At 44.0% G+C, this 24091-nt stretch overlaps 8 protein-coding genes across 8 annotated transcripts; 6 read left to right on the top strand and 2 right to left on the bottom strand.

Moving 5' to 3' along the window:
* Positions 1-3599: 3599 nt before the first annotated feature.
* Positions 3600-6480, top strand: IL334_001041 (uncharacterized protein; the record flags this gene model as incomplete). The annotated part of the gene is made up of 3 exons (XM_062932801.1): positions 3600-4193; positions 4256-5308; positions 5374-6480. The coding sequence occupies 3 exons, from the start codon at positions 3600-3602 to the stop codon at positions 6478-6480; spliced, it is 2754 nt and encodes a 917-aa protein (XP_062788852.1).
* Positions 6481-7342: 862 nt separating this feature from the next.
* On the bottom strand, positions 7343-11278 carry IL334_001040 (uncharacterized protein; the record flags this gene model as incomplete). The annotated part of the gene is made up of 4 exons (XM_062932800.1): positions 7343-8827; positions 8891-9929; positions 10004-10175; positions 10231-11278. The coding sequence occupies 4 exons, from the start codon at positions 11276-11278 to the stop codon at positions 7343-7345; spliced, it is 3744 nt and encodes a 1247-aa protein (XP_062788851.1).
* An 890-nt stretch (positions 11279-12168) lies between these two features.
* Positions 12169-13672, top strand: IL334_001039 (uncharacterized protein; the record flags this gene model as incomplete). Its single annotated transcript, XM_062932799.1, has 7 exons — positions 12169-12265; positions 12333-12521; positions 12582-12635; positions 12714-12813; positions 12893-13075; positions 13183-13414; positions 13532-13672. 7 exons carry the CDS (start codon positions 12169-12171, stop codon positions 13670-13672), a joined length of 996 nt encoding a protein of 331 aa, XP_062788850.1.
* Positions 13673-14180: 508 nt separating this feature from the next.
* Positions 14181-15068, top strand: IL334_001038 (uncharacterized protein; the record flags this gene model as incomplete). The annotated part of the gene is made up of 4 exons (XM_062932798.1): positions 14181-14331; positions 14411-14496; positions 14558-14908; positions 14979-15068. The coding sequence occupies 4 exons, from the start codon at positions 14181-14183 to the stop codon at positions 15066-15068; spliced, it is 678 nt and encodes a 225-aa protein (XP_062788849.1).
* A 400-nt stretch (positions 15069-15468) lies between these two features.
* On the top strand, positions 15469-16653 carry IL334_001037 (uncharacterized protein; the record flags this gene model as incomplete). Its single annotated transcript, XM_062932797.1, has 5 exons — positions 15469-15475; positions 15544-15616; positions 15686-15749; positions 15844-15873; positions 15934-16653. The coding sequence occupies 5 exons, from the start codon at positions 15469-15471 to the stop codon at positions 16651-16653; spliced, it is 894 nt and encodes a 297-aa protein (XP_062788848.1).
* A 487-nt stretch (positions 16654-17140) lies between these two features.
* On the bottom strand, positions 17141-17591 carry IL334_001036 (uncharacterized protein; the record flags this gene model as incomplete). Its single annotated transcript, XM_062932796.1, has 3 exons — positions 17141-17231; positions 17340-17454; positions 17534-17591. 3 exons carry the CDS (start codon positions 17589-17591, stop codon positions 17141-17143), a joined length of 264 nt encoding a protein of 87 aa, XP_062788847.1.
* Positions 17592-17945: 354 nt separating this feature from the next.
* Positions 17946-22282, top strand: IL334_001035 (uncharacterized protein; the record flags this gene model as incomplete). Its single annotated transcript, XM_062932795.1, has 11 exons — positions 17946-18269; positions 18344-18390; positions 18461-18526; positions 18598-19039; positions 19090-19190; positions 19268-19281; positions 19347-19368; positions 19428-20105; positions 20167-21430; positions 21490-22074; positions 22145-22282. 11 exons carry the CDS (start codon positions 17946-17948, stop codon positions 22280-22282), a joined length of 3681 nt encoding a protein of 1226 aa, XP_062788846.1.
* A 334-nt stretch (positions 22283-22616) lies between these two features.
* On the top strand, positions 22617-23825 carry IL334_001034 (uncharacterized protein; the record flags this gene model as incomplete). Its single annotated transcript, XM_062932794.1, has 4 exons — positions 22617-23158; positions 23226-23423; positions 23492-23543; positions 23604-23825. 4 exons carry the CDS (start codon positions 22617-22619, stop codon positions 23823-23825), a joined length of 1014 nt encoding a protein of 337 aa, XP_062788845.1.
* Positions 23826-24091: the final 266 nt, after the last annotated feature.

Genomic DNA, 24091 nt, shown 5'->3' with positions numbered 1-24091 from the left:
TGGTCCGGATTCTGCTCGTCCTCGCTGACGGATCATTTTACAGGAGCTTTCATGTACGACCCTGCCAGACCGTTTGAGGGACATCTTTCACTTGATGGTCAGAACTCACGAAAATGAAGATTTTTCCCATTTCACTTGTTTCACACCAGTTTTAGTGTCGGTATCAGATATTGCACCCGATATTGGTGACACGGAATATAATTGTGTTGTGACCGAAGAAGCACACGTCAATCATGATTGAAGATCTAAGGAAGTATTCAAGGGATAATGGAAAATAGTCAGCCGTTCTTTTCCCGTTTTGTCGAGATTTGGGGTGGGAGATACGATACGTTTTGTTTCAACTACAAAGAGAGCTCGGATACACTGGAAAGATGTATGAATCTCGGGGCACTTTACCTATTCTCATTCCCATCAATCTCAAAAGCCTGTATCATCCGCCTGACGTAATCCTTGATTGTCACTTGGTTACACTAAATATTCCAACGATTGCAACGAACATCCCCAAAGATTTATTCGCTTTCCCGAATGTGATGACATCTACCTACTCCTGTGGAGTATATCCAAAGCCTCAGTCTCATATATTACAACATTCCTAAACATATTAAACCTGTATATGCATACGTTACAGCTGATGCTAGCCCAAATGGGAAGAGTATTCCAGACTTGTCGCTGTGGACTGAAGGGCTTCCGTTCACATATCCTACTTCACGCTACATCTTGAGTAACGCTATCCACCAGCCCGTAAAACCAATCCTCTATTGTCACACCACATGATCACGGCCATTCCGGACGATGTAAAGGTACTTTCTTTTTAACCTCCGACTTGTCCGGATCAAATAGGAATGTCATAGTGGTACAAGCATGTCTAAAAGATGGAGTGCGGGTACTTTGTTGGAACTGTAGTGATTGGGAGTGCTCCGTTTCAGTGTATGGCTGCGATGGCGTGAGAAAAAAAAATTAAAGGAATTCATGCAAGTACTTTGTCGTTTCCTGCGGAGAATTCGAATACAAGGGTTAAAAAGGAAGTTGGATCTAGCTTAGTGATGTGACTCTAACTCGGTCAAAATCCGGTTGCCGTACCGTTCCATTATTGTACCGATCACATGCCGTAAAATGTTACTGTAAGGTGAAGCCCTTTTGTGAAGTATGGCGCGACTTTCTTTGTCTTACTTAATATCGCAAAGGTAGAAACGTATTGGGGAGGGAAGGTGATTGAGTTAATTCGCTTCCAGATATCATGAGATCGCATAGAATGAGAACGAAGTTTCATCTCGTCATCCTCGGACATGCATGTAGCTCGGTAGATAACGAGATTGCATCACCCTACCATGAGACTACCTAAGAAAATCAAGCATTCTCCACCCTTTAGGGGGCTTCGCGGGAGTGATAAATGCGTCATACAAAGGAAAAATATGCAGATCTGACTTCTTTTGATTGTGAACACCTGATTTTCAGGTCCAACACCAGCCGCTGGAGAAGATACATTTACAACCACCGATAATGACATGACATCTCCACCATCAAGAGGTCGTATTCCAGTCTTTTTTTGAGAACCGTCATGCAGACAGGGAATTTAATGATCGTATTGATCTATCAGTTCTCGGTTCAGAAGATGTACCCGTATTTGCATAATAGTTTCTCTCCTAGATCTTCCTTACTGTTGTAATCGAATTCGGCATTACTCAACGGAACTGACCGAGTTCTTTGAGTAAGCGAGTATCTCACCCCACTTTCCCGCTGGACATCAAGCAACATTTCGTGATTTGGACATCTTCCAATCACCGTTTGAAACAGATTGAAGTCATATCACAAGAATGGTGATATTTATTTCCTTAGTGGAGTGCACGGTGGACTGATCTGGCCATAGTGCGAAAGATCAACTAAAATAAGCAATTTCATCGTGGAATCACATCAAGAATGCACGTACGACTCCTTCCGTTTACGATATAATACGGTACGGTAAGAGTTACCTGAAATTTGGCATAAACCGTCGGTTTACTCATTATGCAATGCAATGTTATTCTATTCTTGATAATGATTCCAATACGCACTGTACCTTGATTAACAACCATATGATCATCGTCTTCATATCTTTTGTCTGTAACGGAGTAAGTGGGTGTTGTATGCAGATATAGAAGACGATATCTCATACGGAAAGTCAAGTGCGAATCGGATCTAACGATTAGTCATGTTGAAATTAGACTAGTTACCGTCCCTTCCCTTTTAATAACGTACCATTCTCAGAAGACGAATTAGTCTGCTGGTCTGCTAGTACCCCCAGAAATGGAAAACGACAGGACGGGTGACAATCCCCTTTTGACATTGGACATATGGGGTAGGACGGCAGTCCAATATGGAGATCGTATATTGGATCAACGAAAGACTTGGAATGCATTTGGTTCACACCAAAAGATTTGTCTCCGAATTTGAACCTCCTCCACTTATTTTGGGAAACGAAATAGTAAGAGCTGACGCCGAAAGAACGATTTGTGCCTTTAATCTCAAAGACGGGAGCGAGGTTCTGAAAGATTGTACCTGCACAGACTCTTCAAACGACTTTGGGAAAGCACTCCCTGAACGAGCTTACGTGCGGACTTCGTCTCGAAAGATTTATCAATTGGGTCTATCTTCAGACAACCCTTTCTAACAAAGTCTTTCGTATCTCCCCACCCTCGTTTCTAGAGCAGTGTGGTGCGGTGTCCTTTTTCAAAAGCCACAAGAACCAATTAATCATCAGTATTACGCACTACCATTGCACCACCACCATCCACCCACCCCATCCACCTGGACCATAAAAAGGGAAAGAAAATCGTTCAATCTCACCGGCAAACCGGTGAAATCGCTGTCCTCGTCTGGCTTCTTATTCCACCAGAAAATGAATTAATTTCCATTAGCTTCATTCAAATTCAAGCGTTCCTTAAAAGAAAGATCCTATATTTCACGGTCTTCGGTTTTTATTCGAAACATAAACTTCTTCTGTTTCTTTGTCCATAGCACCTTTTCATCTCACTTTGTATGATTCGTGACTTGTCCTTTAGCTGAGCTGGAGAGTCAGGATCGCAAGAGACTCTTTTATTCACTGTATATAGACAGTCCTTTGACCTTCGACTCGACTCATAGGCAGGGAGTTCATATTTGGGCTGCGTTGCGATCCGTTCCACAAAAGAGGGTCTTTCAGTGCACCACCCTAGAGGATACGCTCGGAAGGGAAGAAGCGGAAACCAAAAATACCATACAACGGAATTTCAAGTGAATCTGATCATCTCTTTGGTTCATCCTGTTGAGGTTCTTCGTGTAGCGAGTACGGAAGGGAAAGAAAAAAGAGGTTATTCCAAGGTGTGTTTATAAATTTCTATTGACATTGACCTGCCAATTGGCGTTTCACGCCAATCTGCCCATCCCTGCACTCTCTTCACGTATCTCACTCACTTCGTGTATCAGAAAGTGTGACATGCCCAGTAGCTAATGATCGTCTGATCTCTGGATTTCCCTGTCTTCGTTTCACTCTCTGGGTTTGTCACGAAGTAGCAGGTGAGCCCGACTTCCTCTTCATCCACAAACAAACCTTTTGATCAGCGAAGCTGATTACAATAGTAGTCATGGATTCAGCAGGCTATCATCAACATCCTGCTCATGCTTCGGCATCCTCCTCTCGCAATTTCCCGTTGTATCATGATTCGTCTTCCTCAACATCGACGTCTGATCCTTTTGATACGACTGCAACGATGTATATAGCGAATAATCACCCCAATCAACCTCAGCATCATAATTATCATCAAGAACATATGTTCTCTCCTTCTCACCATTTTCTCGGTCAGTCTACGTCACCAAACTCATCTCAGCATCTTCCATTCGTCCAAGTGACTCACCCCACACCTACAAAGGCGATGAAGTTCAGACGAAAGTCTATAGATGCTCTTAGTATCTCGACAGCAAGTTCCTTCGATCCTTCTCCGTTGGGCGCAATGCAACCACTTCCATCTCCTGGAACGGGAACCTTAGACGTTATGGTCGAACCTTTATCGCACGCTCAACAGGTGTCGAAGAGTAGACCACGATCACCGGATTTGGACTTTGAAGATGACGATAGTGAAGCTGAAAGAGTGCGACAGGCGGAAAAACAAGCTAGGATCAGAGAGAAAGGCAGAGAAAGGCAAAGGAGGAAGAGAGAACGAGACAAGCAAGCGAAAGAGGTGAGTGTTCGGATTCATACATGATCTGGACAGGTGGGCGTGACTAACACACGATTGTGTAGGCAAAGTCTTCTAGCGGACAATCTTCTCATCTACCTATTCCTTCTTCCAATCAGCCAAAGAGGACACCTCAATCGCTATCCATCTCCGTGCCTTCTCCAATTTCTCCCATGGCTTCATCACTTCCTCAATCGGCATCATATTTTTCCATGTCCCCTTCACATCATCCATTTAGCATGTCTACCGGCTCGACGTCAGTATCTGGTAATTCAACACCTGTAACCCTGTTTTCTCCATCTGTTTCTACCTCAACCTCCGGAATAGGATATAGTCCTGAGACATCGATGAGTGCAAGTCTATTCAGCTTGGGTCTAGAAGCAACAACGCTATCTGCGACCACGATCGAATTACAAACGGATAAGCCCAGTAAACGGAATCCTCGAAGCAAGACTAGGACAGTATCTACAAGTCTGACAACTTCGGTGGCGGCGGCTGCGAAGAAAGGCTCACCACCACCATTATTTAGTGCCCTACCTCAACCGTCTCGTGAAGCCAAAATACCGAATCCTGATGCCAAACCAGCCAAGAGGCGAAAATCAGAGCCACAAACTGACGACATCTGGGGCATGAGTAGTATCGTACAGGGTTTAGGGGTTACGACTGGTCAAGAGGAGCCAGCACATTCCACTTGGCAGCCGAAGGCAGTGGAAGCTAGACCGCAACCACGTCGAACAGCTTCTGATGGTATTGTCATGAAATCGAGTCACGAAAAAGATAAACAGTGGGGGGCAAGATCACCAACTCCACCGCCCGTGCCGTCGTTGCCTAGCGAATATCGACAGAATAGATTATTACAATCATCTTCAAGTACCGAAATCATGTCGGATGCTGCTTCCACCCCTTCAGTACAAGCGGAAGTGTTCGCAACGAGGTTAGTCTATCTATTGAACAAGGATGAAACGGAAACTGGGTGGTTGAGCAGTCAAATTGGGTTGGACGCGAATGACGTTGAAGGGATGAAAGGCACTCTGAAGGCAGCGTATGACAAGTTTATGCTAGAAAAGGGTATGAAGGAAATGAGCTTGGAGTCAGGCGAAGGAGCTATAAGTAGCCACGTAAGTGGGATACTCTGCACTCCCTTTTTTTGGTGCATGACCTGACATACTTGGGACCTGGCTAGCCATCATCGACCAGCATGACACCGTCAATGTCTCTCAACGATCAACGGTCTGTTCCCGCATCACCGACCACGGTTTTATCAAGTTCAGCTTCTTCTTTCTTTACCCCAAGCACATCTTCACGCTCCGCTTCTCGTCGTGGCGACAAGCGGCCTACCACAACTGCACCCATCGCCGAATCACCATCCAAGCCATCACACACCCGCCAGAGATCACTTTCATCCGCCTCCATGATGGCTCGAGGACTGCATATTACGTCTCATCATCCAACTCAGGCCCAGCAGCACTGGTCACACCCTGCCACACCTATCTTACTTCAAGGTACATCAACTATTATTCCTTCTGATCCCCAATCCGATGATACAGCGTCTCCTGTCCATTCGTCACTACAAACGCCTTCAACTGGTCAAGGATCATTCCCGCCTTCAGATCAGATGACAACATATCACGGTCATTGGCGATCAGCGACTGATCCTACAGGTCAAAGAGTTTACACCACCTTCCATCAAAGTCCTGTACAGATGCAACAGGCAAATCAAAATGGACAATGGCAGGCTCCGAATACGTGTCCCCCTGGTCAAGCCTACAACCAAAATCAAAACAGACTTGATAGTCCCCTTGCTATCAAAAGTGGACAAATGCAAATGCTGCCCCCTTCTTCAACCTCAAGTAACAATCAAAATATGCTGACAACGTCAGGAAATGGTTTATCGACGGTTGGAATGAATGTTCATGCGCCTCTTCAGAGCGCAGATGCCGTGATGATGCATGGTCAACCCGTTGAACAACACCCCGGTTCATCCCAAGGGTATATGGGTCACCAAAGACATTTCAGCACCCCAGTGACTTCCCGAAATCAAGCCAATTCAACGAGGGATGTCATGTCTGTCCCTTATACACCTGATACACCTGTTCCTGTAAGAGGTCAAAATCAACACATGATGCAAGGGTTAATGACTACCATGCCAATGTGGTATCATTCGACGTTCATGTCCGGTAATCAGAACTTTGAGCAGTCGATCGAAGCGGACCAAGGTCAACAATCACAAGGTCACGGTCAAGATCAAGGGATGAATGCATATCACAACATGGGACAAGGTGGTTTATGACATCCATCAACAAGGAGACATCCCAAGCTGTATTGATCGTAAACACTTACATCATTGTGTGTACAAAATATATATATAGTCATAAAACCAAAACTCTTGAATCGTTCATTGAATATGATTGATCCGAGAAACCACGTTTCAAACGACATTTAACGAATAATTACGAACTAACGAAATCATTTTTCCCTTCTTTAACGATATTTAACGACACATGTGCGAGCATTCAAAAAAAGAGTTGAATTAGAAAAGGTCGTAATTAAGACATAAAGATTGTAGAGGTAGAAAACAAAAGGCATTTGTATACAATCAGGAGTCATTTGGTAAAATAAAAACAGATCAAGCTATCGCGCTTGAAAAAGAAGTGAACACCTAAAAGAACATTTTGACGATTGTTCATCGCATAGCATGATTATTCAGCATACTATAGTATCTAGTTCTGGGAGAAAGTGTTGATCAACACATATTACAATACAATCAATTCTTGTATATGGTATGTATACAATTCATTTGAGAATACACCGTCTCATCTATTGACCAACTTAGGAGTATTTCCTCTTGGCAGACCTTTCTTTCACAGCTACAACAGATTGCAATACACTTTGTCGTTCAAACGTTGAGCGTGCCATACAATGTAATGAATGGGACTGATGCCTAGAGAGAGCGACTGACACTGTCTATCAATGGACTGACACTCGTCGATCTTTCATGAGACTCTAAACTCTCAGACCGCTGTATTTGTGCATTCTGATTGTCTATGAAAATCAAAATCAACCACGTATACAATATATCCACTGTACAAGCCTCAACAGAAGAAGAACAAGAAAAAAATGTCTGTTGCCGATTCCGATACAGAAGATTACAACTAAACAACACCAAGTACGACAGTGGCTCTCAAGCTACATTGACCAATTTTCCCGCTATACGGTATCTCACCCGTCCATCCCATTACACCTTGTTCAAGATCTGCTTTCGAATCTTGATTGAGTTCCTGTTCTGTAGACTGATTGTGATTCTGACTTTGGTTTTGGTTTTGGTTTTGGTTGTGTACTGGTGATACACAGAGGTATTCTTCTGATTTCAAAGCAGAAGATTTCCATCCCCAAGATTGTGATAGTGCAAAACAATCAGGCCCCGAAGTGAATCTTATCAAAGCTGTTCCAAGTGCTGAAGCACATGAAATACTGAAAAACGCTTTTGTGACTGATCTGGAATCTATATACGGGGCTTGTGTTTCGTTGGTAGCTTGGCTTTGAGCGGATGATGATAATGCCAACGATGCAGGAGGGGATCCAGGAACCATAGGTGATGTCGATAAATGTCGATTATGAGATATAGGAGAATTTCCGATTGTTGATTGATGGCGAGTAGATGATGGTGGAGCAAAAGTGGCTAAAGAGGAATCGGATAAAGAGGTCGATGATGAAGATCTAGGTGAAGATGGAATAGGAAAAGGCTCATTAGGTGGTTGTCTATGAAGATAAACACCCAATTGAACACCTTTTTCTTTCCTCTTGATCATTTGAACGTAACAATTAAAATATGATCCTGCGTAAAAATGTGTCGAGGAATAAAACCTTTCTTTTTCAGTCAGCTTATCAATATCAAAGAATTCAACTGAGAATCTGAATGGTTCGATTTTGGTCCATCGTTCATCTTTGATATGAGCTTGAGCTTTTCCAGTTGAATTCGAGGTGGCTTCACCCAATCCAAGATTCAAGTTCGACATTGCGAATGCTCCACCTTCATTTATCCATTTCTCCTCAATTTCTTTACCGGTCATTTTACCGCCTATCAACCCGAAAGCAGTTCTCTCACCATGCGGGGGAGGTCTGATCTTTTCTGCCTCTCCAGTGGTTGGAAGAACAGGATCTAAAAGATCAGGTCCAAAATCTGGCATTTCACCTATAAACGAGTGTTGTGCTGACCCCGACAGAGATAATAATCCGCTCGCTCCGATTTTATGTGTGTCATCAGTAGGTACAGCGTGCCAAATCGTATGTTGAGCAGAGTGGAGGGATGGTAACGTATCGGCGGAGGGTAAAGAAGGCGAAGATAAACCCCATGAAGTGGCACTGGCTGTGGGCTTAGCTGGGCTGGGCACTCTGCTTCTGGGTACTGGACGACGTCTCCGAGTATTGGAACAGATTGCTGTAGTCGTTTGAGTAAGACCGAGCTCATTGTCATCGTCGTCCGCGTCAGTGGTTACACCTGGCTTTTCATGGGCTGTGACTCGAGATCGCAAGTCGGCTGCAGCCCAATGAGCAGCTTGAAGAACTGATAGGGGAGCATAGGGCAGGTGGGTAGTGGGATCGAGATCAGAGGCAATTGTCGACAGATTGTTGAAAGTCTAAATAAGGCTTCATTGTCAGATGTAGGTTTATGTTTGAGTGGGAAAGGAAATTAGACTGACCATATGACAGTAGTATATCCCTTCTGCGAAGACCTTCAGGATCTCTCTTTCTTCTTCTTCCCATTCTTCCCAGCCTTCGTCGGTCCCTTCCATACCAAATGCGCTGCCTGCTGCAAGACTAAGATCACCTCCATCTTCCATTCCTTGATCCCAACCTGTCCTTCTCAGATCAAGGATCTTTCGAGCAACACGATATCGTTCCATCTCATCTTGAACGAAGAAGTAATCGGAACTCAGGATCGCTCTGACCAAATTCGCTGGAAGCCCTCCATATGCCCAGATTCGATAAGCGGGTAAAGGTGTTTTCATTTCGATATCCAGTATATCCACTCCCCATCGAGCCAACCAGCAACCACACGCTTCGCCTATCTTGTTCCCGACGACACCATAATAATGCGGAAGCAGTTGAGGATCAGCGTAAGTGAGAGAGAAGGGATCTTCACGAACAGCAGTACTCCGCACTGAATTAGATCGAGTAGGTAAACGTAAAGAAGGAATAGGAATTCCACCATGTCGAGTTAAATCCTCACTGCTATCACTGATTTTCGTTCCAGAGTCATTTGATGATCTTGAATTATACCCTATAGTATGTAGAGCTTCTTCAACAAGGTCTTCGTCGGAAGGTTGACGGTAGACATGAGACCCATCTGAACGCTCTTGTATGAATTTGGCCACTCCTGAGAAAGACATCATACCCTCCTCATTTTGTTCAGAGTACTCTTCGTCACCTATCCCATCACCAACGGCAAATGAGAGGTATCGCCTAACGGTGATAGGTCCAACAGTTCGGAGAACCAGAGCCAGAGTTTCACGCATAAGAGGTCCAAATCCCAGATAGATCGTGGTCGCAAGCAGAGATAGCAATAAGCGAGGAGAACCAAGAAAGCTCTTGGGAGGCAAGGAGGACCGTAATGAAGAATAATCAGGCAAAGAAGTGATATGCGGAAATACAGGTGTGAGTGGGAAAGACGCGGTTGGAAGCAAATCTGTGGGGAAATGAAGAAGAGGGTAAGGAGAATATAAACGAGATAAGCAAATCCTGCGCATATATATATATATATATATTTGTCAGCGTGAGCGATCTGATGAGCTACTCAAGAGTAGGAAGCTCACTCAAAGGCCGCCCGAGTGATGTTCGGATCATCAAAAGTCAATTCCACATCTTCTCCATCCCAACAGACGTCTGTCAATATTCGATCCCTTGCTCTCTCCTTGCCTTTCCCGCTTCTATGTATTGCGGGTGCGTTTTCGGAAAAGCCTCCAAGAAAAAGAGTATGAAAGAAGTCTTATAGAACGTTAGTCAAAGAAGCCTGCTACAAGGTATGCTAGATGGGACCCACTTGTTTGGACTAAGATCATCTTATGAGCGTGATAGCACACTCCCCAGCTTTTAACAATCAATCTGACATCTGCGCAAACTCCTTCCAACAATGTCTGGTACAAATGATCCTTGATATTCTGACCGGTGGGAAGAGGTGTGATAGCTGTCGTGGCTGAGCTGACGGCAGCCGCTGTTGAGATCGATCGAACAGAGTGAGTTGACCGAGGCCGGGATTGATGTTTGTTAGAAGCGCTGGGCGTAGCGGGAGTTATCAACGAAGGTATGCTGGTCGTTGGAGCAGAAGCCGTCGTTACTTGAGTGTGGTGTGAGGTGGTAACGGGCGTATTGAGAGTTGGTCTGATTGAAGGTACCCCGGTGGGCATTCTAGATACTGAAGGAGAAGCGGGTCTGAATCCCTGGGTTCGATTTGTAATCGTAGCAGATGGAGATTGTGCTGGTCTTGTGACAGAAGGTGTGGCAGTGATAGAAGGCTCATCACCTACATCACTTGCTATTCCCGACGTTCTAGACCTGCTAGGACCAGTACTTGCTCTTGCTCTCGATAAACGCGCAGCACTGACGGCTAAAGGTGATGGGACAGGTGGTGAAGTTGATCCTCCTAATGCAGATGCAGATGCCGATACTGTAGCATTGGAAGATGTGCTTGCTGAACCTCCAGACGAGACCCTTCCTGACCCACCTCCATTTCCAATACCAATACCAACTCCAATGCCATGTCCAGCACCATTTCCATAACCTTCTGAGGAACCACCTCTGCTCATGGTGATCAACTGGTCAAAAGTTACTTCCAATCGATCTATAGGCGGAGTAGACATCGGACTGGTTGCCCTTGAGCCTTCTCGGGAAGTGCGCTGAGCTTCCTGCGCACGTATCGACAGCTCAGGAAAGGGTAGGACCTTTGGTTGTGCTAGTGTTGTTTTGGATCGAGAGCGAGATTTAGAGGATGGTGAAGGTGAATCAGCATATTTTGAAGACGTTGACGGACTTGACCGATGAAGTATTGGTCGAGGAAGTCGAGATGATGATGATGATGGTGGAGTACTCATATGTCCAAAGGCTTATGGGAAGGTCTGAATGAATAGCCGTACAGTCTCGATGATGTGACATATATTTGAATACAGAAAAAAAACTTGGAGGTTGCTCAGTGAGTCAAGTAAGGAGGCTGCGTTGCTATAATCGTTACTTTTCCCTAAGAGTAACTTGTGTTGCAACAGTCCGGGCTCCGGGATTCATCATTAATTAACCTGCATGTTCGATTACGGCAATTTGCAACCCGAAATATGCTTGTAACTCAAAAAACACATGTAAATATTCCATAAACATGGGAGAGATATGATGAGCTATAGAAGAGCGTATGGATATCTTATGGTACTTTTGAACAGCTCTGGTATGAAACAGATGCTGAGAGGTATTCATATCACACGTACGCTACTGCACTAAAAGATTGGATTGGACATCTCGTTCTCAATCGGCTGTATCTTGAAAAGTTCCCCTTCTTGCATACTACTGCAAACTTGATCTGTTCACCTATATTCCATATGTAGGTGATCATCGCAGCATGACCCTGTATGAGCTTCCTCGTCTGACCAGTTCATTTCAGCATTCTGCATTCCTGCTAAACCCCTGTTAAATACAAAAGAATAGGGGTGAGAACGGTAATTGCCGCCGTACTTCCGGTATTCTCGGTGCTATTCCGGCCTTTCTCGCTGTTGAACACAATACTCCGTCTTGAACCTCCCATGCGGGTTCAACAGAATGATATTGTGCAGATTATTAGCCTGACCATTAGTCGGTGACTGAGCATGAATCACATCTTGGACTGAACATATCATATTGCAGTATTTATAAAAGGAAACAGACGCGGCAATCAAAATCAACTATCTTTTCTGACTTCGAGCGATCTTTCCGCAAAAAGACTAAAAACCAAATCTCAAGAATGACTGATAGCTCTCACGCGCTCAGTAAAACAGTTCTCGGTGGAGATGCTCTCAAAGTCTCTCAGTTATTCGACATCAGAGGTTGGGTTGCTATTGGTCAGTCATGAAACCTATTCGTTCATCCATCTTCTTCTACCAGACGCTGAGACTCTCTTTGTCGTAGTCACTGGTGGAGGAACAGGTTTAGGACTTGTCACAGCAGCTGCCTTGGCTGCCAATGGTGCGAAAGTATATATCACTGGAAGAAGGCTAGAGCCTCTTCAAGAAGCTGCTGTGAATGCTGCACCTAAAGAAGGTGGTGGAGAATTGATTCCTATACAAGCGGATGCTAGTACCAAAGAAGGGATCCAGAGTGAGAGCGTAATATGTCGAACAAGGGGAGATCAGAAACGCTAATGATAAGGATATGTAGAGATGAGAGAGACCATCGAAAGTAAAGAGAAATTTGTGAACGTTTTGATCAATAGTGAGTGCGCTACATGCATTCACCGAATGATATGGTGATGTCTGACCGAAGATTAATGGTGCTGATGTGTATTGACAGATCATGGTGTTTCCTTTGGACACGCAGACCCAAATGCTGTTGATCAAACTCCAGAAGCTCTAGCTAAAGAGATGTTTGACAATGAGACTTTTGACAACTGGTATGTTCGCCTTACCAAAATAACCCAGTTCATAGCTCAGTGGTCTAGTACTGCTCATACTGAATATCGATCTATTCAGGCTCAATGCATATCAAATAAACACCGCTTCATACTATTTCACATCGTTTGCTTTCCTTCCATTATTAGCAGCGGCCAAGACTATTGGCGGGTTCCCGGAACCTGGCAATATCCTTAACCTCGGATCTGTTAGTGGAATGACAAAAACAAGTCAAAAAGGACAATTCAGTTATAATGCCAATAAGTGAGTCGACAATCCTCGTCAAACAAACAGCTATGGCATAGCTATAGCTATAGTCACAATCTTGTAATAGGGGTAGATTAATGATGCATGCTAATCCGAATGACTAGAGCCGCTACTATATCCCTTTCTCATCAATTAGCCACTGAATTTGCTCGACGAAATCTCAATGTCAGAGTAAACGTGATTTGTCCTGGATATTTCCCATCTGGAATGAACGCAATGGAAGAACAACATCTAGGTGATTCAAATCATGACTATGTTAGGAAAAGATGGGGAACACCCCTTGGAAGAGCTGGAAATGCGGTTGACTACGCTCAGTGCATCTTCTCACTTATTGCGGTAAGCCCTCCCTCTCTGCGTATCTCCGCGTACCACTGGACATGGCCTGGCATGAAAGGTCTGGCAAGGCTGGCATGACGTAGGACAAGTGATACTAATATATTTTGACATGGACAGAACCAATATATCACTGGGGCAGAGTTGGTCATTGATGGTGGATGGCTTCTGGTACAAGGTGAGTCATATCGATCGACTTCACACCAAATTGAAACTCCAAATCTGTGGCTTACATTCACGAAAAAACATATAGCCTTCTAAGTCTGCAACTAGAATCGATCATACGGTAATCGCCATTATAAAATATGCCGGATCTATTCCTATATGCATTGAGGAATATCAAACCTGACTGGCTGTACTCCCATATCCAATTCATTTCACTATATGTGATGGAGGATGGTTACAATCACAACTGACGATGTTCCACAAAAATCAACTAACCTTACAAGCCACTCGCCCTCACCAATATAGAGGAGACTATAACGCAGTAATCTTTATGAGATCTATATAAGGCTTTCCCCATCACGACTAACAACCGCTTCTTCACCTCTCATCTGAAATCCATCATTCCCTCTTAACGACATCTTTACGAACTTAACGAGCCCTTTTCTAACGACCTCTTAACGAGCACATCACATCAACTAAGCCTCGAATCACCCATATCTGCCATCCAACCTTGTGAATCACTCAATCATATCGGCCAAATAGCATATTGACTTCTACTTGATCTAAACCCAAGCCAACCAAACATATCTGATTAAGGGACAAAATGCGAGCTTCTGTCATTGCCGCTCTAATCCTTTCTGCTTCTACTGCTTTTGCAGCTCCTCTCAAAACTGATTCAGTTGATAAGAAGATTGCTAGCTACGATACTCCTAAAAACGTTCATCAAGATTGTGATAAACACAATGTTCAATGTAGTGAGTTGACCATTGTTATCCATTATCCTATAAACATGTTTCAATAATTATCTTGCCATTTGTTGACATCCTCTCATAGAAGCGATGAATGAGGATGTTTACGGCACTGCTAATTACGGTTCTGGAGCGGTCGGGAAACAAGAAGGTCATTTGGCTCACACTGGTGTAAGTCGAAAAGCCATTCCTTCAATCGCATCTTTGTCATTGCTGATTTTTTGGATTTTAGTCCCAAGTCGCAGCCATGGAAGGACAATCTGATCTCGCCAAAACTCTAGCTACTGATGGCCCTGTCATCCAACATGATCTTCAAGGAAGAGACATGGGTTTACCAGAACATAAAGAAGGGTTCAAGCAAACTGAAGGCAAAGGAAATTCCGATCTTAGCAAAACCTTGATGAAAGATAATTCAATGATTCACCATGATGTCAAACAAAGAGATCATGGTCACTCGGAATACAACGAAGGACTCAAACAAGCGGGTAATGAAGCTTACCCATCTGGTTTATTGGGTGAGACCGGTAAATTCGTTCAAACTCAAGGTGAAGCAGCTGAAACTGCAGGAAAAGGATTGAACGTCGTGAGTCTTTCTCCTTATTCTTCCTTTCATGAAGTATCATTGACTGAATAGTACTTGGATATATATACAGATGGGTAAAGAAGCCAATGGTCAAACTAAGACTGCTCAAAAAGGTGAAAAAGCACACGGCGGTGAAGTCATCAATTCTGTGATTAGCTAGACGTCTACAACCTAAACCGGTCGAGAGCGATTCTGTTTCTTGACTTGCTTCCTTGCCTAATCCCAATTATCAGAATGAGGATGATATATATGTGATGTGTTCTGTTTAGGGAGGATAACAAAGGAGAGCTCGTAATGCATGTTGTACCTCTTCTTGAACTTGTTCCATGTTGTCATCCTGCCAGTAATTCCTGTGGGTACACAATAGACTTTTTTGGGATTATTACGTAATCTGATCTCCTCGTCTGTCTTGACCAGATAGAAGTCATGTTTGTTCTAATGTCTATTCGACGACTGTTGATACTACGCGATTACCATCCAGTTTCATCCCATTGCTCTCTGCTATATCCTTGATATCTTGCACCATTCACCTACATCAAAGCTATTGAGGTCGGCTCACCATGTCATGTGAGATCTTTTCAGATATTGCGATGGTTTTATTGATACTGATAAACCTGGACGCGTTGCTGTTTCAGTTCGTAGAAGTAATTTCGGTAGATTCACAAGCTCAACTGCGAATGAGAGTTATCAACGTCAGCTCACCGCTCCGTGAGTGAACCATCAGCATCCAGAGTCCCAGCGGGACGAAATCAAATTGGATACTGATGAAGAATATAGAGTGAACAAATGGAGAAAACAATGGGTTTCACCTACTGGATTAGCACCCGAGAGTTCATACAAGGTATGTCTTCCTTATCATCTTAACACACTATCCAAATCATGGATGGCTATGTACCCGAGAGGAAAGTGACACTGATTGTGGTATTATGTTATAGATATGTAAATGGGTTAAACAGAAGGAAAAGGTGAGCTATTCATTATATTCGACCGTTTTATTCGCTCATCAGCTGATGACGTATGTTAAGGCTAAACTTGCGGGCGCTGCTGAAGGTGACGATAACACGCCAGCACCTGAAGGAGAGGAGAATGAAGGCGACGAGAATGATGAAGGGGAAGACCAAGAGATGGACGAAGATAATCAAGGTGACGAAGAGGGCGAAGCTGAAGGAGAAGAAGGTGAAGGTGAAGGTGATGGGGAAGCTGTGCCTACAGCAACTGGAGTTGCAGCACAAACCCCTGTTCCTGGAATGATATCGACAGAAACAGATATACCCACAGCAACCTCGACTTCAGTCCCTCAACCGTCTGAACCTATAGTGGGGGAATCAGGACCAGAACCAGTGACAGCAAAAGTAACCGAAACCTCCCCTACAGCTGAACAAATCTCTTCTGAACCCAGAGCTACCGAAGAGATAGAAAGAGCACCGGGATCACAACCACAAGAATCACATGAAGCACCTATACCACCTCATAATCCTATACCTTCAAATGCGATTGAAATTACATCCGTAGCTCCAACATCGACCGAAACCGGATTAGGTACAATAGGCATGTCTGATACTTCTGTACAACTAGAAACTCGTCATGCTGAGGATACAGCAGATGAGAAGATGGATGTTGAGGAACCCGTACAGATGGAGGAGAAAGACAAGGGTTTGGTTCATGGTGAAATGGAAGCTCCTACTGAAGCTCTGGAAATGACAGAAGTAGATGAAACTAAAGAAGTTGAGAAGGAACAAATGTAGTGACGTTCAATATAGATCGCAATGCATCTTCATTGTATACATCGTACTTGTTGTTTACTGATCACGGACTGCATTACCTTGACAATAGATGCAGTGATAAGCTCAGGACGGATTCGATAAGATTTATTTACTTTTTGGCTGATATTTATGCTAAAGAAGCAAACAAGTGCATTTGCATAATGCATGGGTATATAATCAATGGATCAAGCATATACCATACAAGATCGTACCGTCATCTTTACTTATCCCAGGATTCCCCTCATAGTCGCTCAACACTTCAGCTGATAGAGCATTAATCGCTGTGCGCCAGCAAAGTAAAATATTGCTAGACAAGCGTTTGGTTTGTGGTTCCAGGTTCTTTTTCTATTCAATTTCCTCTTAACCGATCGTCACGATCACAGTAGCTGGCCGATAACATCGATTGAGCTATGAACGTAAAATAGTGCTGTGCGGTGATGAAGGAGGATGAAATATGTTCAATTGATATCTACGCAGAAGCCATTCGGTTCTTCATGGTTAACAGTTTTGAGTCGAGGTCTTGTGCTTCTTTCATTAACTCTTTTCGTTCTTGTTCGAGCCTAGCAACGAAGCAATAACAGGATTCATCAGTTCCAATCTTTTTCATCATCATCATCATCAATCTGATATCATTATCGCTGTCATTTTTGCTTTAAAACGCGACTCACTGAGCTATCCTTGCTCTCATCGCTCTTTCATGAGGAGGAGGTCGAGTATCATCCACTTTCGCCAATTCGTTGGAGAGGTAATGTTCTTTGATGGCCAGACCTCCATAGAAGGAGACTATGTCATGGGGCATCAAGTCAGCCACGGTTAGGCGGGGGAAAGGCCTGTCGAATAGGACAGGGCGATGCTGACTCACGAGGTACGACAACGATGCAAGAACCGACTAGAATCTTGTTTGCTTGTGATAGTCTCATAATTTGACTCAGGAGATGTGTTAGAGCCAATGACGGATCTGATGGTACGAGTGGAGGGGAAAGTGAAATCCAAAGAGAGATTATTCTGATAATTTGCGGTTGGGAAGAAGAGGGAGGGAGAGAGAGAAGGAGACGCGTATTAAACTTGTAATGATCCGCGCACAACACCCGATTGTAATAATATCATGTTGACCTCTTTGTACCTTTTCGAATGTTGAAATAAAATCAACAGTATATATATCCATGCTCTGATAACTATTCTCGACACCCTCGTAATCCTCAGGCCGACGAGCTGTTAGCTGACTCATTGTGCACCGTACTGCAAGACGGCCAAGTGTTGGGCCTCAAGAAAATATGTCAACAACAGCACGCGACAGTATACCGATTGGTACAGTGTCAATTGAAAGGGATGTAGAAGAGAAAGAAAAGGAAAAAGAGGGGAGAAAAGAAAGAGACAGAGAAAGAGAAAAGGATAACAGAGAAAAGTCTGCAATCGTAGAACGAGAAGTGTTACCACATCCAGCAGAAGATCTATCTGCAGACGATGATTTACTGTCATGGATTTTGGTGGATCAATTAGGTTGTATGCCAAACACGAAATTAGGTGTACATCCTCAACAAGTCAAATTTGTTGGTCCAACTTTCAAAACTGATGATGTGTTAAACATTATCAAAGAGGTCAGTCTTGTTTTACATCATTCATACTGGTCTGAGCTGACACTTCACATTTGATATTACTGCACAACCAAAAGACCGTTACGAAGGGAAATCTGCAAGCTGCTATGCAACGTCTGCAAGAGTATGTCGCAATACCTGTTTGCTATTAAGGGCAAAAGAGCCACAAGTGCTGAACGCTGATGTCTGTGCAGATTTCACTTGATCAAGTCACATCTGGAAAGTAAGATGACAGATTATCAAAGAGAACGTTTTGTATCGTAAGTTGGAATTTTCGTCATACTCTAGCAGTTCATTGACTAACAACACTTGCTATTTCGTTTCTCACTAGACATTTACGACGGTACCTTCTTCCCCTAGCCCCGAATTCTCGATTAGAGATACATCTTACTTCAAGATATTCCTTCATAACGGGTCATACCGAATTGGCTGTTTTCGCTACTCGTCCGCTAGCTTCAGGTTTAGTCATGCACGAATTGCAAGGAAGCGTAGTTCCTTTACCTGATCAATGGAGACAAGAAATGGAGATCGGAGAAGATTTTGCTGTCGAAGCCGCTGGTGAAGAAACAGATTCCGAGAGTGAACCGGAAGATGATAATGCTTCTCTTGCATCTTCAGCGACCCAACGAGATAGAGGGAAAGGGAAGGAAACTGAAGGTTCAAGAAAAGGTCAAAGGAGAAGTGATAGAACGAAAAGAAGAGACTTCAGTATCGTTTGGTCAGGCTTGAAAAGATGTTATCAGCTTTTCCTAGGCCCTGCAAGATTCTTGAATGTGCGTGTACCCAATCCTCATTCTCGGTGAAGCTAAAGAACCTGTTGTAGCATGATTGTAACCCGAATGTGGAATTGCTGAGACAAGGCAAACATGTCACCTTTCGTGTGACAAAGCCCATCAGAGTAGGGGATGAGCTGACAACATTTTAGTAAGTCAGACTTTTCTGGAAAAATGAGTGTCATCTTGAGTTTTCTGCTAATCATCGTCTATATCTTTTCTGTGCAGCGGCGAGAATTACTGTAAGCTCACACCAGATTTACAATGTGTGCACGATACTGACGTCCTGCGCTTGCACGCTTGACAGTCGGTCGGGGAAATATAGAATGGTAAGCTTCTTCGTATATTCCTTTCACGAATCGCTGACTGATAATTTATGCTTGGCCAGCCTCTGTCTTACCTGCGAGCAAACCTGTGCGGGCGGCTTCACACCAGTGTCTACTTCAGCCTCTGTTCGAAACTCCAGATCAAAATCAAGAGATTCATCTGCTGGACCGTCTCGACGAGCTACTTCAGCAGATATGAGAGAATCTGCGGCTCGCGAAATAAAAAATGTGGGACCTAGTTCGTTGCGAAACGTCGTGAACGGTGTCAAAGCAGAAGAGTCAGACGACGAGCAATCAATAATCACTGGAGTTCCCAGTCTTTCCCTACTTTCGGATAAAGGTATAGATGGCGAAGAAAGTAAATCATCAATATCTGTTAGGGAAGAAACTGCGTCAGAATCCTTACTTGCAACACCGACTAAGCGATCTGTACCTCCCCTGAAAAAGCTGCATCTCCTCGCATCACCTACGACAGATAGTGCCGCTTCAGAACCTGATTCTCCCATCGATCCTCCACCTAGAAGAGAGAGGGTCATTCGAAAAGTCGTACAGAATATCAAACCTTGGTCTTTCCTACAAAGACCGAAAAAGATCAAGAAAGGAGAACCTTCAGAAGTTGATGATGAAAGCACTGAAGCAGCCGATGATTTACCTAGTGACTTCCCCAGATGTGCTTCTTGTGCTAAACCGCTCACCGAACAGATATGGTTTAATGGCAGGTATTTCGAACACTGTGCCAGGTACGTAAATTCTAGTCAACCGAAGAATTAGTTATGAGCTAAACATCCTTTCCCTCCGTAGATGTGTTCGACACGCACTGATCTTCGAATTACCTTGGCCAGCACATAAACCTCAGGATGTACAAGAATACCCACCTGTTCATCTGATTCCACCTGGTTACATACCCCGCAAGATATCAACTATACCGTTACCTACACTAAATAAACAAGCTAAATTCATCAAGCCAACTGAATTGCCTGTATCGCCAGCAAATGAAAGCAAACCCATGAGAAGAGCACGTAGATTACGTGATCAGATCGCAGCGGAGGAATTCTTCGTGGAATCTTTACGAGAAGCAGCTTGGTCAGCTCAAGAAGCAAAAGAAGCTGCAATTGAAGCTAAAGAGGCTGCCATAAAGGCTCAGAGAGAAGCTAAGGAAGAAGAAAGAATGAGAAGAGCTGAAGAAAAGAGAAAGAGGGATGAGAAGAACATCAAAGGCACCGGAGTCTGGAGCAGATATGCTTATCTGACTGAAGAGGAGGTAAAGAGGAGAGAAGCGGAGAGAAACCAGATTACATCTGGTACAAGAAGAGGAGGTAGATTCAGAGCTTCAAAAGAAGATGAAGAGATGAAGAAAATGGCAGAAGAGAAACTTCGTGAAGAAGAAAGAGAAAGAAGAATCGCAGAGGGCCTTCGATCTGAATCTGACCCTGAAGATGGCGCCGAAGCTGAAGATGAAGGCGAGATTGCAGACGCAGACACATCATCTGGGACAAGTACCATCATCGTAGTAGATCCTCGATCACTCATCAGACTTGGGAAATACCCTGCAAAACAGGAGAATGGAATGGTAGAGGATGACGATGAAATGGAAGTCGCTGCTGCTCCCGAATTATCGATGATCCAGTCACCCAAAAAGCTCTCATCACCATCGATTAGCTCAATTTCCAAAGCAAAACCACTCGCCCCTTCGACAAAGACGCTTCTCACTTCAGCCCCTCTTCGATCCATCGCACCCAAACCATCAAATGGTACAATCGTAACACCCGCGGCAGGTGGAATGGGTTATCGAAGAATTTCCAAAACATTTAACGTATCATCTATCATTGATATGACTATGGATTCGGATGATGACGCGTCGTCCACCACGTCTGCAGGATTCAAGAGAAGGCAGGGTCGACCGCTTGGTTCAGGTAAACACCAGAAAGCTGCTGCTAAGAAGTTGGCTAAGCAACAAGCATCGTCAGATCCATCGGCGTCCAGAAGCGTATCGCCAATCAAAATCGCACATAGTCACAGTCACAGTCACATAGTAATCCCTGCCGGTCGTACTAATGGTGAAAAGGTAGGTTCTGTGAAAACGTCTGGATTAGGCTTTGTTCTGATGTGGTCGGTTCCTTGTAGGCTAAATTCAACCTCAAGACGGCATCAGCAACATCTCACTATGGATCCTCAGTCATCGAAATTCCTGATTCACCCGTTCTCTCGCATCATAAAGTCTCCGCAGCTCGATCACCTGAATCTGCAAAGACTATGAATACGAACGGAAGATCAGCTGAACTAACTCACAAATCCACTCCTTCTTCGTCTTCATCCGTATATAGAAAACTAAGTTCTGGGAGTGTCCACTGCACACCATCCGGAGCAAGATTCCCAAATGGATCAGGATCATCCTCGGTCGATGCAGCCGAAGTAACCCTCGATATCAAAGGCAGCAGAATCGCGAATGGAAGAGAATCACCCGCGGATAAAAAAGGACCAAGATTGATACTCAAGGTACAGGAGACTGTTAAAGGCAAAGAGAGGGAGAGGTCGATGTCAAACGGTCATGTCACCATGTCGAATGGAACTGGACACGTCAAGCCTCTCTCAAATGGTCATTCCAGTGTGATCAATGCACCTATAGAAATCGTCAAGCCTTTCTCCAATGGAAACGGAATTATAAATGGAAATGAGCAAAAGCGAAAACGAATATCGGACGTTAGTGAAGTAAGTCATACCTTGTTTCAATGACGATCCTCTTTCTTCTGAGCTGATTGCGCTTTCTTCTTCATTACAGGCATCAACTTCATCCCCTTCATCTCATCCTCCAGAAAAGAAGAAGCGTGTCTTCTTCCCACCCTTGATATCCGTAGCTGTACCAATCCTGAGCCCCAATGCTCCTATTCCCACAACCAAGCATTCGTTCCGCAAGTGAGCGAAGGTCTGAACGGTAGATTCAAGATTGTATATACGATGTTACCCCTTGTCGCGTTGTTGCTGCATGCATCTCATGTCACTGTTGTTGTTATTGTTGTTGTTGTTGTTGTTGTTCCATCTCATTGATTTCGCCACCTTGCCCCTTTTTCTTCCCGAAAGTGACGTAATCCCCACGGGGGTCCCAGCGTTGCGAAGTTGTGTTTCAGAAATGAAGTGACTTTGTAAGAGAGTGAGTCACCAAGGAAACCACATTCTTATTCTCTTCTTTCACTGCCCCTCCAAAGACATCTTCAATCATAAGTCAATCCTGCAAGAGAGATATCACAATCAATATGTCTCGAAAAGCGCATGCCCGACTTGATAATGCAGATGTGATATCCCTCAATATTCACCGTCACAATGTGGCAAGACACCTTGTCTGTCCAAAGGTTCAAAATTTTGTCCGATATGGCGCTGAACAATCCGATTCGACAATACAAGCAGTACCCGCTCTTAAATCAGTAAGATGGGTAGGGAGCGGCGCATTGTGGGACGTCTACGAGGTCAAGTTATTAGATGAGAACGAGACACCAACCGAGCATCCATCAAAATTGAAACCAACTGGACTGATCGTTAAATACGCTCACCTTCCAACCTTCGATCATATGGCAGATTCTGGGGAATTCAAGTACACCTCGGAAAGTGCGTTCAAATCTGCAATAGTTGAATGGCATATACTTTCGACTGTACTTTACGATATTCAAGGTCAACATGTTCCTACCTTATATGGAACTTTTAGAAACGAGGAGGAGAATATGATCTGTACAATCATGGAAGACGTCGGTGATGCTTTCTGGAGAGTAGATTTCCTTTATGAGCTTACCAACAAAGAAAAGTAAGTACTGATAGTCAAACTGCTTTCGCCTTTCGACTGAGATCACCCTTGCTGACTGTCAATGTAGAAAACAAACTAAAATAGCTTACGAAGCGCTTCATCAAAGGCGAGTCTTCCACAACGATATACGAGTCAACAATATCTGTCTCGCTCCAGACGGCAATATACGGATCGTAGATTTCGGGGATGCTAGGGTAACAAAGGACGATATGGCGCTGGAGTGGGAGCAGCAATGGGTATTGATGCAGATGGGTTGGGCGACCTGGTGAGTCGGAGTATCTGTCCCTGCTGATCCGAATTGCTATACTGACATCGCACATGCAACGCAATCAGGCTGCCTCTGTTTATAAATAGAGATAGGATGAAAGAAGCTGTATCACACCCAGTGAGATTGTCCTTTTCTTCGTCTCGTTATTACTAGCTTCTTGCTGACAGGGTAGTTCAGTCCGAAAGTCGAGAACCGAAAGACGACCAAGTCAACTGGGATGAGCCGACTTGTCTCGTCAGACCGGACGTTTATGAAAACCGGCCCCGGGATCAGACATTCACATTCAGAGCGAAAGCTGCTGGCGTCAGCAAAAGGAAAAAGCCTGCTTCCGCAAAATTGGGTAACAAGGCCGCACATTCTACCAAGAGGATGAAGCAAAGCGCGAAGGGGGTGGTTTAGGTAGAATATAAGCTTTGACATACTTGTACACATGAGATGCATATCGATCCCTGCTAAAAGTACAATAAGCTGTAAATTTCGGCTTTGTGCGACCTTTGCCAGAAGGTGATGACATCAACGGAATCAAAATTTCCAAAATCACAAGCTTAAAAGTTAAAAAGGGCAAAGAAGAAACATTAGCTGTTCATGGAGCTGCAATTAGCTTTCACTTTCAGTTTCCAGTCCAACTATCTTATCTGGAAACAACTTCCACTCTGTTCTCCAGT

This window comes from Kwoniella shivajii, chromosome 1, assembly GCF_035658355.1.
Source record: "Kwoniella shivajii chromosome 1, complete sequence".
Lineage (NCBI taxonomy): Eukaryota > Fungi > Basidiomycota > Tremellomycetes > Tremellales > Cryptococcaceae > Kwoniella > Kwoniella shivajii.
The sequence above is the reverse complement of the archived record's forward strand: the minus strand, read 5'-3'. Positions and strand labels throughout refer to the sequence as shown.